General features: G+C 36.7%; 1 protein-coding gene across 1 annotated transcript in view; it reads right to left on the reverse strand.

Annotated features, from left to right (window-relative positions):
- The window catches only part of TFEC (transcription factor EC), a gene marked incomplete at both ends in the record, with an annotated part of 66,664 nt that overhangs the window by 10,138 nt on the left and 36,592 nt on the right, over positions 1–19,934 (reverse strand). The window contains 2 exon segments of the mRNA XM_082279577.1: positions 3,725–3,781; positions 4,659–4,773. Coding sequence (XP_082135703.1) covers positions 3,725–3,781; positions 4,659–4,773 — 172 coding nt within the window.

A 19,934-nucleotide genomic window follows, 5' to 3' on the forward strand; every position in this document is an offset into this window, starting at 1 on the left:
TTATTTATAATTACTAGCATTTAAAACCACAGAGAGCACATGATTACAACCATATCCTGTCATGGAAACAGAGCAAGATTATGTCCCAGTAACACTTTGTCCCCAGTACGTCTGTTTCCTTTGGTGACAGACAGCACAAACATATTTACGATAATTTTTAAAGCAGAGAGAAAACTAAAAAAAATCCCATGGTTTAAACAATGAAATCTATTTTCTGGATTTAAATTTATGCTTCTCCTAAGACAAGCTATGTAGGTTATCTTTGTTTACTTTGTGGTTTAGTTAGAAGGAAAAAAGAGAAAATAAATGTCTTCAAATTAGTACCCCCTCTCTGTGCTCTCAGTTCACTTTACCAGCATTGTACTGGTATCCAGTCTGGTGTATGTGATCCTTCAGAAACTTTACATTTTCTTAGTGGATAGGTGCAGAGGACATCTCATTGGTTTGGGGCATTAATGGTATATAATTTTGACACAGAAAGTGTTTTTAGTGAGAATGTAGTCCCACTGGGGTACTGCTGGCTATCAGAGACTGGTGTTCTACTGGTGTGAACTCATGCTTTTGTCCACTCCCTCCACTTTAACTCAATCCAAATCTTGCTGAATAAGCAGGAGTTAGCTTTGGTCCATCACTAACATCACACTGAGCTGTTTCTCTTGGCCTTCACGTCTTGGAAGACCTTACCTTGGGCTCAATATGCTAAGGCCACTGTTCTCTGTCAGACCAGCCCTGGCCAGCCTAGAACACGGGCAGAATGGATACATGTTCCAAGTTTAGAGATGTTCACTTTAAGTCTAATGTCCTAATTTTGAATGTTAATACAAAAAGGTTGGTAGAGCTAAGTTATAATTGTTCAGCCAAGGGCATCCTGGTGGGTCTTCCAAGGCTGACTTAAATATTCTCAGTCATATGAGCATGTTGCTTTCAGTCTCAGCCCCACCACCTGGATCACTTTTAGTCTTCTTCTTCCTGTGTATAAAAGTGTTTTCTTCCAGTCTGTGTAGGCTCCTAGGTTTATGCAGCAGTCAGTTACTTCTTCCCTAGCAGATTCAAGCTCTGGGAACAACCTGAGTGTTTTCATTTACTCTGATTAAGTACTCTACCTTGGTGGGATGTATTATCTTGTCTTGCTTTCTATAGAAACAGGAATTTCACTCAACAAATTAAAACATATCAGATTTTTTTCATCATGATTCACGTATTCAGAAGATGGGGTTATAATCCTCCTAAGTGTACCGCTTAGTGAGCCCCCACATCCCATTGGAATGAATGTGTAGGATCTTGTAGGAGAGCACAGTGTACAAAAACACTTAGCAACTGAAAAATTTAAAAGATATATTTCAGTTGTGTTGGCAAAATTATGGCATGGCAAAAAAAATTGAAGAATGTGCTTTAACTGTACTGTCCTACAGCATAATAGCTGTTGTTTAATCAATATTTATATTGTGGAAAACTCTGTAAGACATTCATCAAAAAGCAGTCAACTAAGCATTAGCTATGAAGACAAAGAAAAAATTATGTGGATGCTTACAGAATTCTTTTTTCTTTGTATTTTTCTTTTTCCTGAAAAAAAACTTCCGTTGGTTGTATTAATGAGTTAGGGGGAATATTTTTAAGCTTGGAAACATGTTTCAACAGAACTTTCCTGATGTATGTCTGTAACCTTTCCAGAGATATCCTGAGTTATCAGTAATATTTCAAGCATCAAATTATACATAAGACAAATCAGAAAATGATTTTTCAAACTGCGTGGACAGGATGATGACATAACCCCAGGATGAAGAAAAAAACCCCAAAGTAAAAAAAAATTAAATAGTGCTTTAAACTCTGCTACATGAAGGGGTTCCATTCTTAAATCTAAATCCCTTTTCATGGTTTCATTCAATATACAACCTTTCAAAAGGAACTTTTTCAGTACTTTCATTCCGTCTTGTTATGAGAATGTACAAGAACATTTCTGTAAAATTTAGACCTTAATTTGACCTGCAAATTGAATTTTTGTATGATTCCAATCAACTTCCAAAAACTGATTTTTCAGACCATCACTAAGAAACCTGATCCTCATAAAAGAGTAAATCACACAGATAAAGCCTTTATAGGCAATGCATTATTATGACCAAGCCTTTAGATAGTAGAGCTGTCTCCAGAGAGACTTTGAGCTCTGTAGTAAACACCTGGGGCTAAGCCAAAACAGATGCTGCCTGTCTGCAGTGGGATGTTTATGGTCTTCAGTTTAGTCGCCAGTGGTGAGGGAAAATTCTCAGACATTTCTTCTGTGATCAGGAAGGACTCTGATAAGCCAAAGCAAACAATGGAGGCAGTAGTAAGGCCTGGCATTCCTGATGTACATATGAGCCTCTCTTTCTCCTTGTAGCTCCAGATAACTCCTACCCACCCCCTTTCCCATCCAGCAAAACTCCCAATTTCTGCCCTAACAAGACAGACAGCAGCTGCATTGGCATTTCAGAGATTATGTGCTAGCAACATGTCTAAGAATCTTCATGGTCTGTCTGTAATCCACAAAAAAATCACAGACGAACATAAGGATGACTTCTGGAAATTCTGAGTAGCAGAAGATTGTCCGCAGTCATTGCTAGCACATTGTGCCAGTGGATGTATACTTTTGGGTGTGTAATTTCATGCAAAGAAAGCCATAAACCCCTCTATGGAATACTGGAATAGCCAGAGAAGCAAGACATAAATAAGAGAATAAAGATACAAAATAGTGGCTATTAACTAATTACCAATTTAGTTTTAAATTCATAGAATCATAGAGTATCTCAAGTTGTAAGTGATTCGTAAGAATCATTGAATCCAACTCCCATACTATTTCTGTTGGAAGAACTGGAAAGGAGAACTTGGAAGTGTACCTGCTGTATTCAACACTTTCCAAAAAGAATCTTCAGGCTTTTTGTTTCAAATTATGCTTTAGAGGGAAAAATTGTGTAATTTTATAGGCAATCTTCTTCCAGTAATGAAACAGATTTTTTTTCTATTCTATATAAACCAAAATGTTTTTTTTATTTTTATAAGTCTAATACTTAGACACTGAACTATGAATTTCACTATGTTCCAAGACTATTTATGTTCCAAGACTATTCCTCTAGAACCAACATGCCATCTGTACATAGCTGCACTGCTGTCCATAATGGAAACAGAACTGTATATCAGGTGACAGAGGTTACAGGACTTGTGTGGCAGAGTCCTGCACTGATCTCCTTTGGTGAGATACAATTTCCATAACTTTAAGAGCTAAACAACCACTTAGAAATTGTCTGATAGCATATGCATTCTTTTTTCCTTCCCCATCACCCATAAAGAAGTACAGCCTCTTGCTTGGGTGCTTCAATAAATACGGTGTGAAGACTGGATTTTCACTGTTGTTTTTCCTCATAATCTGCCTCCTTTCTTGTCTGCTTTGCACTGTAATTCTTAGAGAAAACATCAAGTAAAGTGTGCTACTGTAAAAAAAAATAGCAGGAGATGATATGGAAATAAATTAATTGCAATATGCAAAGTATTTTGAAAGACAAAAGTCAGCGACAGAAGTTGACTTCAAGAAAGAAAGCTTTGTGGTTGGCTGCGTTTGCAGTCTGAGTTCAATTTGATTAGCCTGCTAACATGCTGATCTAGAAGAAGAGCAGAGATGTGGTAGCTAATGTATGATGGTTTTGCATTCTCCATACATTCCATTTAATGAGATGGAAGATGAACATATACTTACTGAGATTGTGGTTATCCTTTTTTTGTCTCTCCTTTGCCATTGCTCTTGTATCTGCTTCTGACAGAAAGTAACATTTATTAAAATAGTCCTTAAAATGCAATTCCCATACTTCTTTCATCTTTTGAAAATGGCCTCGTGTCCCAAAGACCAGACTTCCAGTACTTTTACTACATTACTATTTTTATTATTAAAGCAGATCATAGGCAAATCTATATTCTACCAGTACTAAATTTTGACCAAGTCTGGCAGGTTGCTTAAGATTTTTTTTATTGCACTTTTTTTTTAAATTTAAGAATGTAGAAAGGCTGTGGAGGGGTATTTTTTTCTCCAATTTCCTGTATTTTACATCAGGATAAAACTTACAATACACTAAGGTGAATATGGATTTTTTATGTCCCATAATGCAAGAGTTAATCAGATTTGTAAGATATTGAATAAACTCACTGTTTCCTCTGAGCAACACTAATAAACTGTACATGATTTTTAGCATTCTTTGGATTAATTGAATGTAACTTTTAAAGTTCTTAATCCACTAATATAGCTTTACGTTGAATAGGCTTATTGTTAAGTTTTAAAAGAACTATTTGTTCTAACCTGGAACAAATTTAATGGATGATAATTTATTTATACTGTTGGTCAGGAGCCAACATTTTGAATAATGTTGAATAATATACTGTTTTCTAAAATATAAGGTTTTTTAGAAACATGATGTTCATAAAAACAGGGGGCAAACATGGTTTCTGAATTGCTAAAGAGAAGTACAGAAAGAAAATATTTCTCCTTGATCTTTGTTCTTTTCCTTAAATGAAACTACAAACTGAAAATTCTCAGAATTTAATTATGGACATCTTTTTCATGGATAAGATTTATTCAACTTTTAAGAGACCCACCATCACTTATGCAGTTATATGCCAAAATCTCAGAGTTTTTTTACCTGTTAGCTCCCTTTTTACTGGTAGATTAGCTGGGCAAGAAGCATTTGTGAGACCCATATTAGCTGGTGCCATTCCCTGGTCACTGTTATATATATCCAAAATGCTGCTAGATAGCTTGAGGGGTAGGGAAGGAAAGAAGAATAAGAAAAAAAATTAAAATAAGTTAAAGACTTAAAAGATCAAAAAAGCAAAACAACATGCATGCAAGGAGCAAACATCTTTGGATATGAGTCTGGTGTTCTTTAGGAGGAGTACACGTACATATAAAGGGAAAGTTTACTGTTACACAATATTAAGTAAAATTGAAAGCGAAGGGTCAGTGTCTGCCATTTTTCCACAGGTGCCGTTTGTGTGGGTTTCAGATCTACAGTGATGGCAAAATATGGGCCCCAGTTTCTATTTTCCAATTGCTTCTACAGCATATTTTCTAAATCCAGGGTTGCCATGACTGCACTTCAAATATTCATTAGGTTGAAAGCCGAAATAACCTCGCTGATTTTGACCGTACTCACCAGTACGTTTTTTAACCACAACTCTAAGCTCTGAATTGGTACTTCATATGGGGCCTGGTTTAGCAGTATAAAGATTCAGGGACCTAGTTACATGTAACAGTTAAAATTAGAGTGGACAGAATATCAGAGAAAATGCTTTGAGGAAAGGAACTGTATTGTTGTCAGGATAGACCAGATAACCTGAAGGATTTAACATGTATAACGTATAACCATGTATATCAGTATCCTTATTACCTTAAAAAATACCATATACTATTATTTAAATAAACCCATAGAACGCACCCAAAGAAAAGTAAGGCTAAGGTATGTGGATTTCAGGTAATTGCACAAATATTACCTTTACTTGAATAACTTTACATTCAAGTAAAAGTTTACTGAAGAACACTTCAGGCTTTGCTCAGTTTCTATGACCCTAAGATCAGCCTTTCAGCATTGATCCTTTGCAGTAAGAGAAAAACTTGTTTTATTTTATCATGCATATAAAATTTGTACTAACATCTTTGGGGTTTTTTTGTGGCCAACACACAAGGACTCATAAACTGAGTTTGGGTCCACATGGCCAAAATAACAGGAAAAAAAAAAAAAAAAAAAGAAAACAAAAGAAAAACACCAAAAACCCCAAAAGGATTTAAAAGTGGGTGAAAAAATGTGGATAAAACCCCTGACCTGAGACAGAAAAAGCATGAAGGGAAATTAGGAGTTATTTAAGAAAATTGTTTTTCATGGACAAGAAAATGTGTTTCTACAGATTTGCCCTGCACCTATGGGTCCTGAAACAACTCAGAATTTTCCAGGCAGGTCACCAAGACACCAACTGTTGGTCTGCTGGGAACCAGCTTTTTTCAGGCTCTTGTAATTTCTCTTTTTGTAGAGACTGTGAGCTTCACCACAAGTTACTTTGAATGGAGACAACTTTCCCAATTACTTGCTTAGTGTGAAATTGTTCCATGGCAGTGCTTCCTATATTTTATGTTAAACCTGAAAGTTTTAAATTGGTTTTATTTTTAAATAATGATTTTATTAAAATAACTAATAACTTCACTAGATCATCTGAGAAACTATTTTGAGTTAAGTTCTCCCAGTTCTATTGCATACAGTGAAATGAAACAATCGGAATTCTTTTCGAACACACGTAAATAACATGCTCATCTTTAAAGTAGAGCTTTATTACTTAGGAAAACTGACAATTCTTGAATACCATTAGAAATCACAACACCAAGTCAGTTTTGAAAATCTGCTTACACATTTGATCTCTCAATGAAAATACTTTTTAAAAGAATGTTTGGAATTCAAATGAGTATTACTCAGAACAAGCCATGTTTAATATGCAGGATTTGAATGCTAAGAGCATTCTCACGTTAAGTACCTTTGTTTCATTCGAGGGGTAAACTGACAAGTACTACAGAATTCACTGCAGTTTTACTTTTGCATTTTCTTTGTTCCAGTGATAGGATAACTACATTACAAGAGTGAACTCAAATTAGCTCTAGTCATATTTAATTACTTCCTACATTCATGTAAATGAATTTGGCTCATTGAAACTATATGAAAACAGAATGACATAAAAAATGAGAGTCAATGTGACTCCTACACGCCTACATGTCCAAGTTCCAGTGGGCTTTGGTAAGGCTGTTATATAATTTAGGCTACTGTTTTTGTGAAATGCTAGGAGATAGTAACGACTAAAAATTATATGATCTTATAAATAATCTAATAAATGAGAAATACATATCTGGCATACTTTACATATTTCACACAGCTTTGTACATAAGTTCAATAACTTTCATGAAACTGGTGGCAATCTTCAATTTAGCAGATTATCAATGCCATTAATGAAAAAAACAGGCTTGTAAACCACAGTTTGACACAAACATGAGATACTTAATTGATTACTTCTAAATTTCAAGCAGAAACTCACATTTATCCTTGCAAGGTAGTTAAATTTCTATAGCTTATTCACAAAGGTGTGAATTTAAATGGCAGTGTCCAAATCCAAGAGAAAAGTTCATCAATGGCCAATTTAGTTGGCAAGGAAAACATAATACCAACACACCTCACAGTTCAAAATCATGTGATGGTTCAAAAGAGAATGAGTAAATTCAACTTAAAACCACAGGTAGACATTTCAGTTGAATCCAATAACACAGTTGGTGAAGGCAATTCCATGTAACTGCTGCCATTGTCCAGAGTGATAAGACTTCATATACTTCTTTCCATCACTAGAACCACTGGGGCAGTGGCTGCAAGCATCTGTCCGTGATCTATATCTGACTACGTTAATACTTTCATCAAGCAGCAAAAGGTATGAAATATCACAGAATCATAGAATACCCTGAGTTGGAAGGGTCAGACATGGATCATCAAAGTCCAACTCCTGGCCCTGCACAGGACAACCCCAAGAATCACACCATGTGCCCAAGAGCATTTTCCAAACGCTTCTTGAACTCTGGCAGGCTTGATGCTGTGACCACTTCCCTGGGAGCCTGTTCCAGTGACCAACCACCCTCTGGGTGAAGAATCATTTCCTGATATCCAAACTGAACCTCCCCTGACAACTTCAGGCCATTCCCTTGGGTCTTGCCACTGGTCACCACAGAGAAGAGATCAGTGTGTGCCCCTCTTCCCCTCATAAGGGAATTGTAGACTGTGATGAGCCTCCCCCCCACCTCCAGTCTGAACTGACTAAGTGACCTCAGTCACTACTCATATGGCTTCCCTTCTGGAGTCTTCACCATCTCTGGGGCCCTCCTTTGGACACTCTCTTGTAGCTTTATATCTTCCCAAACCTGACCAGAATATTCACGGTGAGGCCACCCCAATGCAAAGCAGAGCAGAACAATCCCCTCCCTTGCCTGGCTGGTGATGCTGGGCCAATCCCCCAGGACAGGGGTGGCCCTCCTGGCTGCCAGGGCACTGATGATTCATATTTAACTTGCCATCGACCAGGACCCCAGGGTCCCTTTCTGCGGTGCTGCTTTCCAGCATCTCATTCACAGTCGGTCTGTACATTCACGACTGCCCCATCCAGGTGAAGAATCCAAGACTTGTCTTTGTTAAACTTCATTCAGTTTAACAAAGTGACTGTCCAGCCCTCTAAATTGTCTAATTCTCTTTGCAGAGCCTCTCTGTTAAATGTCCCATATCATCTTTGTTTCTTGCAGATGCTCTCCAGCATTCTTCCCCTTGTCATTTCACATTTTTTATCAGCCATTTGGAAAACATAATCACCTGTTCATCATATGGAGATGATGAAAATCAAGCCCAAACCCAAGTCATTTAACTACTGATGACTACAATCCTATCATCTCACTGATTAGAAGGATTCACATAAACATTATTCCAGAAGAGATGGGCAGGAAAGAAGAGACAGTGTGGTAGCTCTGTATTTTAGAAAGTGTTTTGATTGTCTAGAGCTTAGTGTTAGTGATGAAAAGGTTGAGTGTTTATGGGTAAGAATAAGGGGGAAGGCCAGCGAGGTAGTTTTCCTAGTAGGAATTTTTATAGACCACCCAACTAGGATGAAGAGGCAACTGAAATATCCTATAAGCAGCTGAGAGAAATCTTGCAACTGCTGTGCGAAAAGATGAGCCGGTGAGGAAGACTGGCCTGGCTGAACAGAGAGCTTTGGCTGGAACTAAGGGAAAAAAGGATGGTAGAAGTAGAGCCAGGCAACTTAAGAGGACACCAATGATGCTGTGAGATTGTCCAGGGAGAAAATTAGAAGGGCCAAAACATAATTAGAACTTTATCTAGCCGCTGCTGTAAAAGACAATGAAAAGTGTTTCTATAAATAAATCAGCAACAAAAGGAGGGATAAGGAGCATCTCCATGTTTGTAGTGGATGTGGGAGAAAACACAGTGACAAAGGATGAGGAAAAGGCTTAAGTATATAATGCCCTCTTTATCTCAGTCTTTAATAGTAATCTACCTGTTCTTTGGGTACCCAGCCACCTACCAAGGGAGACAGAGCAGAATGAAGACCTCACAAGGGAAATGGTCAGTGGCCTGCTATACCACTCAGACACACACAGGTTCATGAGGCCAGATGGGATGCACCTGAGGGCCCTGAGGGAGCTGGCAGAAGAGCTCACTGAGCCACCTTTAGTCATTTACCAGAAGTCCTGACTAACTGAGAGGGTCACAATTGACTGGAGCAAATGTGATGCCTGTCTACAAGATGGGCCAGAAAGAGGATGGAGGAACTGCAGGCCTGTCATCTTGACCCCTTGACAAGAAATGTTACAGAAAGTTAGTGCCAATTGCACTATCAACTGTCTCTTTCTTCTGTAAATTTAATACAAATCTCAGTTATATGTCAATGGCCACTATGACAGATAAGTGTCTTTGTGGATACGGCCACTGGTGATCTCCGTTTGACACACTGTCTTCTTTCCCAGTTAGTCGGCATAAAAAATCTGCTATGAATTAGTGTGCAAGGAATAATTTTCAGTGTCAGGATTCAGGATCAGGAGAAGAAATAGAGGGTGATTAATCTGACCTCTTTTGGACACTTAGAATGAACTGAATAATCTCTGTTTCTTACTCTTGACTCTGTAGAAAGTTTGGGGTGAATGTTGCAGGCCTCCCATGTGTACCTTCTCAGGAAACCTCACTGGGCTCCTCATGTGAAAATTTTCAAATAAACTCTTATTTTAAAAATCATGTAAGAAGGACTTCCTTTAAAATTAATCATATTTCTGATTACCAGGGAGTTTTTAAAAATACAGTCAAAAATATATCAAAGTATTTTGTTGAAACTCTCTACCTGAATTTGATCTGCATTGATATCAAGCATAGAAAATCCCAAGGAATTTCCTTGCTAACGTTGCTGAACACTAAGAGCCGTCTTAGAGTAGAAATTGGCCGATTTTGATACAACATGAAGAAACATACTATTTTTGTCTGACAAAGAAGGAAGTTATTTTAGAAATGTAGACATATGTAAGTAACTAATTTTCAAATTATAAAATCAAAATATGTAGCACAATATATTATAGGAATTGTGAGTAAAAATACATGTAGCTGTTTGGATGTGTACCAAAACTCCATACATCATAATGCGATTTATTGTTTATAGTGCCATTTAAGCAGGGAAAGTTTTTGCAGTACTGAGGCTTCAAATAGCTTCCAGTCTTACATAAAAGGATATATATATATATATATATATATATATATACATATATATATATACACACACACACATAATTCCACAAAAATTCAATGCAATGTTACTAAATGTACAAATCATTTAAAGTGGCACAACTATACAATATGCTTGCAATGATGATCTTACAATTCTATAACACTGTGAAACCTGATGAATCTCAAAGCACTTTAAAATTCCAGCTGATTCCACCATATGAAAAGCATGTTCCTGCTTTCAGTTTAGATGTGGAAACAGAGATATTTGGATATGAAAATTCCCAGGCATCAGGAAATCATTTGTCCTGCAGGTATCATGAGCTATATTGGTTCACACCTGTGTTGTTCTGAGAAGTTCTGGTAAATCACATAATTTCCAAACCTTATATTCATGATACTTATATTTACATATATGTATCTGAGAATTTGGATGTAAGCAGCTCATCAGGAATGAGAACACAAATATTAAAAGTAGCAGAATATAATACACCATCTTTCCTACTTCTGAAATACAGACAGCTTTGGACAAACTATCAACAACCTTTAGCACAGCAAATGGTTAATTGGGAATAACCAGTGACAATGTGGTACAGGAAGAGAATAATACAATATCTAATTAAAACTGCAAGGAGCATTAAAGAAAGCAGACTGTAATTAACAAAGTTAGCATTTGGCAAGGACACTGGGGTTAACATTCTTCCTTTTGTATAAAGTGTCATGGGATCTTCAATGCCTGTGTGCAAAGACTGGAACATGAGAATTTCCATTCATGGGGCTCAGTCCTGAAAGATACTCAACTTTGAAGCTTAGACCAATTATAAAAGCAAACTTCAGCTGTACTACCTGAGTGAATACACCTCACAAGAGCCTGTGACCTTGTGCTTGCTGACAGTGTCCAAGGGAAGTACTATGGAGGTCTCATCTGGAAAAGATTTTTACATTCGATGCTTGGGTCTGAACTGCTATGCAGGCAGGACTGTGTAGCAAACACTAAGGGTTTGTTAACAGCATGGATGACTAACAATGGACAGCTGTGATCACAATTTGCAGTCTCTAATAACAAGTTTGGGGTTTTTTTAAAGGAAAACATTATATGAAAGACATTGTCTTATGAAAGTAGATTATGTGGTATTCCAAATCCTATAGCATGACAGTTATTGGTAAATACCATGTAATTTTAAGGGAGACTTAAACCAATAGCATTTCCATATCCTCCAAGAGAAGGACTCTGAATGCAGTAATAAAATATATGAATACAGATTGTCCATGCCTGTTCACTTGTAGTTCTATGTCACAACAGAGTTCATTTGCATGATCACATTCTATTTAAGTATTTTTCCATTTTGGCTAATCTTTGCATGATGTGTTTGCCCTACAGCAACAGTCTGTAAGGATCATGGTTGTATCACAATCAGTGTTGCACAGTTAGAAAATAACAGCCAAAACCTTTTCAAAAGTCAGCTAGAATTTTCTTAATTTAAGAATCCTGATGAATATGATAAGGCCCAGTCTGGACTAGAAAGCATTTCCTGGACATCAAGTTCATTTAACATATCATTACATAATCTGGTTCATAAGCCAGTAATGCTCTGTCTAAAATCAGTTAGGTTTCACATCTCCAAGATTTTTATTTGGAGTATGCTAAAAAAGCTGAATGATTGCAAATTATTGTCAAACAAGCATATCTTTAATTTCCATTTGTAGACAAATTTTATTTTGCTTTGTGTTCCTTTAACGCATATAGTTTATTGTTCAACTTCCCCAGGTGACTACTGGGAGTGAATCTAGCTCCCTTAAGACTTTGCTTTGCTAAATTGAACGGGCCATGCTTCTTTAGACAGACTTCCCATGCTATGATAAGTTCTAACAAGCCCCTCTGTACCTTCCCTGCTTTGGTTTAGCTTTCCTGAAGGGAGGACACCTTTTTTTGCCTACAGCATTCAAGGAGTTCTGCACCCAGTCAATCCCATGCTGGATATTTCCTCATGTCTCTTGGAAACCAGTCTCATGATGGATACTAAGACCATATTTATCTCCTTTATGCAGTCCCATCATTTTGATGGCTTATAGTTATCCTCTGAACAACTAATGTAACCAGATCTTTTTCTGTCATCTCCATTTAATGATCTCCCAGCTTACAGCAGACATTCCTGTTATTAGTATTTAAATGAATGGCCTTCTTCTCAGTACTATTACATTCCTTCCATTTAGACTATTCTGTCATCACAGTCATATAATTCTTCCTCTATGATATCCTCATCCTTCTTTGTACTGGCAATACTTTTTACTTCTGCTACCTCAGTAAATTTCATCAGCATAAATGTATTTTTTGTAGCAAGATCACTAATGAAAATATTAAGTAAACTGAGATCAAGGATTGGTTATTGGTGCACTTCATTAACATCTTTTATTTTAAAAAACCTAAATTTTATAGTCTCTTTAGCTTGCTCCTTAGGCTGAAAGGAACTCTGTTCTGTTACTTTCTAGATAACCTGTATTGCATTTTACTACTAGGTGTTCATACACAAGGTTGTAAACAGCTCTTCATACATCCAAAGGATGTCACTACTCAAGGATGATGGAGAGTGTGTGTATATCCTTGAAGAGCAGACACCTGACATGTTCTAGTTGTCTAAAATGGCTAAACCCTAGGATATCAAGAGCTCTTCATCAGAGTTATATGGTCTGTCCTGATAGGCCAAAAAAGTTCATCAGCTACGCTGCTTTCCCTTGAAGAACCTGCAAACAGACAACAGGAAAGACTGTCCTGTAAGCCAGCTACCATTTCTCCCAGGGACTTACTTCCTTACAGTTACATTGACAAGCCCAAGTGTGTGATTAGAAGGGTCAAGATGTCCCCAGAAAAGACGAAAGTCAGGACCAGACTTCCTCCACCAGACATCTTCATTCTGCCCAGATCAGAAGTGCTCATGAAAAGAGGCAAGTGGGAAGCAAGTTGCAGGAATAGTCCTGCTAGAAGAAACTTCCTTCCCTACCCTCTTTTCCAAGGTTAATAACTGCAGATATACAACCCAACCAAGTGTGCCTGTTTCCTGCAGTAACAGCGTATGGCACGCTTCCACAGCAGCTGCTGTGCAGTACGGACCATTCTGAGGATCGCTGACCCTATTACACATGGTCAGGTTGCCTGTACTGCACCTGCAGCCTTGGAAAACTTAACAGGGAGCCACAACACTTGTGGCTTTACTTGTCACAAGAAGAGAGAGACTGTGTAGCTGCCTAACCTGAAAGGTTGGGTACTGCATCTGCAAGAGAAAATTTCTTTTGGTGCTTGTTAAAAATTGGTACTTGCTCAGACAACATCTAAGACAAAAGATTTGTGCAATATTTTATCATTTCCCACCCCTAAATGTATCCCGCTTAAATCATGTTTTCACGAGCTTAATTGATAGCATCACTTCAGAAAACAGTTTTGTAAAATGAGGTTACTTCTCCTTCTTAGCCGCGAAAAAGTTTTAGAACCCATCTATTTCAAGGTGGTTCTTGCTTATTCATTTTAATTAAAAAGAAAAAGAGAAAGAAAAAAAGAGAAAGAAAAAAAGAGAAAGAAAAAGAAAAAGAAAAAGAAAAAGAAAAAGAAAAAGAAAAAGAAAAAGAAAAAGAAAAAGAAAAAGAAAAAGAAAAAGAAAAAGAAAAAGAAAAAGAAAAAGAAAAAAAGAAAAAAAGAAAAAATAAAAAAAGAAAATTAGGAATTTTGCAAAATTTTTAAGTTGTCATCCCGTATATGCATCCCAAATATAACAATCTCATTATGGAATTGTGTCCACAGTTCATTTTGCTTATCAAGTAAGAGTTTATATTTGTGTTACTGGGGTACACAACCTAGTTGAAAACATAGTTAATTGCTTGTCGTGCCTTTACAATTTATTCATGACAGGTTGACTTTTTCTCAATCCTTTACGTTCACAGATTGACATCAAAATGTGTACTGAATTTGGCCAAATAATGAGTTGATCAATAAATGCATATTAACACATAATTAACAAATCCTTTTGCTAAATAACAATGCCTGGTATAATGGGTGTTTCCAGGTTTTGACAAGGGGAAAACTGGGCCAATTCTCGTATCTTCAATGTGTGTTTCAATAAATTTTGACTTTTCATCTGTTCAAATTTCTTGCAGACAGGATGCACAATCTTGTCAATACAAGCACTGTGCTGAAAGACTAGGCCTCAGCTTTCTTTTTCAGTTGCTGTCCTGCTTGAAGAAAGTTGAACATAAGCTGTGTTACCCTTTTATTTGTAAAGATGTGTTTGCACTATCAATTGCCAAAGTAGTTGTAGTGTACTGTTTTCAGAATCTACAAGATCCCATTTACAGCTAAATTTTCTTGGTCCTTTTTAAATTGCAATACAAAATACTTGTATTTGAGTACATAAGGTCAGCAATAACAATTCAAAAATGTTCCAGTTTATCTTTTTATTGTGTAGAGACTAGCAGAAAATACTATCCTTCTCAGTTTTGTTTTCATCTGAGCAAATTGTATCTCCTTCTATATTTATCTTTAACATGTTTCATAATTACACAATCCTCAACCAGGGACCTAATGTTCAGATGTCTTATATTACATATTATATATTATGCATGAAAACTGGTTCATTTTTTATCTTCCAATAATGATCATCAAGCTGGTTCATTATTCATCAGAGAAAAATGAACTCTCTTCATATTCTAGTCATAGTACATTTCTGCCCTGATCATATACATAGAAGTCCATTGTCTAGATAAATGTCTGATCAAATATGACCAAGCAAAGGAATTTTCTGGAGAATCAACCTTTTGCAAGAGGTATACACTCTTTCAATTACCATCTTTTAATTGTATATTTTTAGCTATTCTTGTCTTTTCTGGTCACAAAATTAACATAACAGACGCAGTCCAGAAGTGGAACAATGCTCTGATAATGTCATCATCCAACTTGGAGCCAGAAATCAAGTCATGGGGGTACTGCCCACTAAACCCCAGGTTCTGAAACCCAAAGATGCCAATTAAATGACATACCTGTTAGCTATTTTACTATTATTTCACTAGTAACACCAGTTAATGTACTAATGCCTGGTTCTGCCTTATTCAATTTTGTTAGATAGCGCATGTCAATACATATATCAAATCATTCAAATTCTTCCTCTGAAAACAATGACCAAATGTCAGCACAAAAAAAAGTAAAAAATTGAGCCTGAGGAAGAAGTGAAAACTACATTTATTTATGTCATATACTCTATATATTATATGCTTTATATCATGTCCTCTTAGATTTCATCTAACACCTAAATCTCTGAACATATTACAGTAAGGCTTCTGTGTTCTAGTGTGTTCACATGGATGTACCATGCAGAATTTAATTTTGGTTGAAAATTCTTCCTGTAGTGTTTGGTTTCAGATATATTCACAAATGTTTATTTCTAGTGTGAATATAAATATGTATATATATAAATGTAAATATAGTGTAAATAGCTACTTCATAAACTACTTTACACATATATTAAAGGTCATGGAAGGCCTAAGCTGATGGAGAAGGAAGTGCTAAGAGAATCAGTTGTACTTTCAGAAGTTTATTTCTCAAAATGGACTTCAAGAAATCTTTGTGTTTTTCACAAGCTAGTTTTGTCTTGCAATAAAAAGCTTGACTGCTCCTGCAGAACAAAGTGGCCACTGTTGTCACCTCCAAGTTCACAAGTCTTTTATTCAACCTATGTAAATGCCTTTGATGGAAATTCATAAAGTTTCTCTCAAGAAGGGATCATAACCTATATGCTGCAGACAGCAGTGAGTTTAGCATAATCTTCTTTATGACCTGTCATGTCCTAAGGACTTCAAGCCTTGCATTGCTGTATACAGACAACAACACAAGACGCAGCAGAGGCTTTGGGATACAATAGAATCTTCTTGGTGTCCCCAAACAGCAGGAGTTTGCTGGCAGATCCTGCTGCACATGGGTTTGGAATTAATAAGGAATGAACATTAAGACAATTAGAAGTTTGTTTTAACTGTCCTTTTCTCTTACTTCTGTTAAACAAATGTTAAGGTCTGAGATAAAGACCAGGTTTTTAAAAGGTACTTGGATACAAACAACTGTATATTTTAGAACAATACTTTCATTTATGTCTATTTACCTTTTAGAAAGAGAAAACCAAAGAGAAAAAAAAAAATTTTCTCTTAATTTCAGAGTTATGGAAACTTTACTACAGTTGCATGAAGGTTGAATCTTTTCATTCCCTTTAAGCCAGAGAGTTCTGCCCCCAAAATAGAGAAGGATTAGTAAACACTTGTCTGTTAGCATGCTAGAGACAGAGCTGAAATTGTTGGTCATTTTGCACAGCTTTTGAATGCTGCAGCTAAGTAAAAACAGACCACAGTTCTTCTCCTTACCCAAAGTAATGTATGCTCTATTCTATGAAGACCTTTGCTACAGCATGAGGTAAATTGTGCAGGCAAGAAAGCTGTACACTGCCCATTTCCACCTCAAACTTCTAAATTGCGTGAAATACCAAAAGAAAACCTTCATCTGACATTTGTATGACATTCAAAACAGCAGTGGCAGTAATAACAAAAGATACTTCCAGCCGCAGGAAACAGGCCTGAGGAGTTCTGCATTTGTGCTTTTCATAGTTAGTTTTTGCAACTGAAGCAACTGAGAAACACAATTTCCTACCTAACACTTTTATAGTATTGAAAAAAGACAAAGAAAATATTTTCTCACCAGTTTCATTTTTGAGGTGTCTATTATTTCCTCAATAGCTACCGACTGTTCCTTCTCCTTCATTTTTCTTGTTAAACTTGTAAATGATACTAGAGAGCTCTAGACAGAAGTTTATATACTTAGATGAACTTTGATTCTTCCTTGGACTTTAAGACTAATCTAGTGTAGAATGTGATTGACAAAGCATTTTCATTGATGTTATGCAGCCTTTTCAAGTTAGCCAACCTAAGCAAATGAGGTTGTTAATGTTTACTCTGGCCCTTTCTCTAAAATGGTTTTGAACTTTAGCAGATTTTATCAGCTTACAAGGGTTGCCAAATTACATCAGTATTCACTAAATAAAAAATACTCATGATTATGCAGTAGGGGGCTGCCTAGATCAGCAATGCTATATTCACCTCTAATGGAAAGCCGGGTTTACTTCATGATTGAATAACTGCAGCAATTATTGAATAAAATATTTTGGAGTATATCTACTTGAATTTCTTCCTTCTGTATGATTTCTGAGAATGGGACAGACAGCAGGTTTTGTAATCCATCCAGATGGTCACCATCAATATTTAACAAATAATTAATACAAATACGAATTATTAATGTCATGATGAGAAACTGTGACCTCAAAGACCTTGTAATAGGAGAGAGATTTTGCAGACAGAGTGAACTATGCTTTTACCAATAAATAGTGTCTCCATAAAATCAAATGCAGAGTTAACAGATTTAATCAGAACTTTATACCAGCTGTAGTTAATAGAATCATAAAAATTAAAGAAGGAAAACATCTATCTGTCCTGTCCTGATCTAACTTCTACTCCATACCTCTCCATACTCCATACAAGATTTTTTTCAAATGCCAAAGGAGCAAAACAAATACAAGCGAGCCATGCAGCAACTGAGGATTTTCTCCACAAGCTCTTTTCCTGCAAGAGTGGCAGAAGTGAAGCAATCCCACTGACCTGACTCCCAAGCAGACTGGATATAGACAGTAGCTCCCAATCTTAGTGAAATAATGAAATATGAATACATGAAATGAAGTCATGAAAGGAAAGAAGTGAAGCCTCGGAAGATCCCCCAAGAGGTGCCATTGCAAGGCATCACCTTTGCAGAGTATTGCCACCTTTCCCCTGTCCAGCTGTTCCCCCAGCTCACAGCTGGCACAACCCCTGACTTTCAGCATGCCCAGGTGCTTTTGCTTCCCTTCTCTGTTAGTGGTTTAAATCTTCTTTTCCCAACTTCTTGCTGCTAAGCTAATTCAAGGGGATAATTAAAGAAAACATTTCCTAAATATTACAAATAAATCATAGTCTCATAGAATGTTGAGAGGTGAGTATGGCCCTTAAAGACCATGTAGTCCCAACCCTCCCTGCCATAGGCAGGGACACCTCTCACTAGATCAGATTGCTCAAGGCCTTAATCAGCCTGGCCTTGAACAATGCTGGGGTTGGGGCATTCACAACCTCCCTGGGCAACCTGAGCCAGTGTCTCACCACCCTCACAGCAAAGAATTTCTTCCTACATGAACATGGAAACCTTTTTTTCTTGGTTTTATTTGCTACTGGACATGGAAAAAGGCTTTCCATGAAGAAGGTTTCAATTTTCTTCCAAGCAATCTGAAAGGAACTGCTCCATTTAGTTTAGTCATTCAGTATTGACTACTCCAGCAACATGGAGCTGAACTGATCCAACATACAAGCAGTTGGGCCTCTCCTGGTGACTTTTTGAAATCCAATTTCATGGTAGTGCTCTGCCTGAAGCACTTCTCTGCAACTACTTCTTAGCTCTCATTGCCAGCCATCTAACTGCTACAGAGCCTCTGTCCCCAGGCTTCTTCAATAATAGTGCTGAAAGCTCATGTTTTCTTGTGCACCAGAAAAAAAAGACAACTTAGAATCCTTGAAAATGCTCACAGGATTAAATTATTTTTCTTGCTGGTCCCACCCAGGTCTGTGCAAGAGAGGCCCATGCCATTGCAGGACATTAATTTCCTCTCACTTCATTCTCATTCCAAGCCAGTCAATCTCCTAATGCTTTTGACATAAGTTTTAGTGGACTGCATATCAAGTAGAGAACATTATCACAGTTGTACAGTGATCATCTGGACTGCAACAGTTATTTCTGAATGAAGGTACTGGTAAATTGCCAGCTGCTTTCATACAGATCTCCACTGTGATTGCTCGATTACTGGGTTTACTGGTGAGTCTTAGAGCTGTATATGTATAATAACAAAACAAAACATTTAATATTAAGAAGTGGTTCACAAGATCACACACTGTTAAATCCCACCCCGAAAAGCACAGAGATCCTATTTTTTAACTCTGCTTTTTCCTGTGTCTCTTCACTGTGACTAATGCCCTCCACATCTGTTTTAATACAGCGTTCCTTAAATTTCTCTTTTTCAGATATTAAAAGCAAGGTAGAGCACAGATTCTACTACCTGCCCTAAACTTTTAATGATGGTGCAATATTTGCTTTGTATTAACAGATGTAAACATCTACACTTCCTGTGTTCTGAACATTTGGAAATATTAATATACTTTAAATTCACTACAGAATGTTAAATAGACTGTAAGGATTTTGATTAAGAATGAACTTTTGATTAAAAGTATTTACTTTTCAAATGCCTTCCAACATATCTGACCTACATGACAGTAGTTCACTTCTAAAACTCACTCATATTATTTGTTTATTTTTTTAATGATTTCTGTATGGTCAGGAACAAACCTGTTGCTCCTAATATGATAGTCAGAGAAAAAAAAAAATTTCTTATAATAAATAAATACACTGCTGTCTGTTACTAAGATTTTCATAAAACTAAATTATTACAACAAGAAAAAATTACTTTAAATTGGTGTCATCTTCAAGGGTCTTTTTAAATTAAATCTTACCTTCTCCATGATGAACAA

Source organism: Coloeus monedula (assembly GCF_965178545.1).
Source record: "Coloeus monedula genome assembly, chromosome: 4".
In the NCBI taxonomy this organism is placed as follows: Eukaryota; Metazoa; Chordata; class Aves; order Passeriformes; family Corvidae; genus Coloeus; species Coloeus monedula.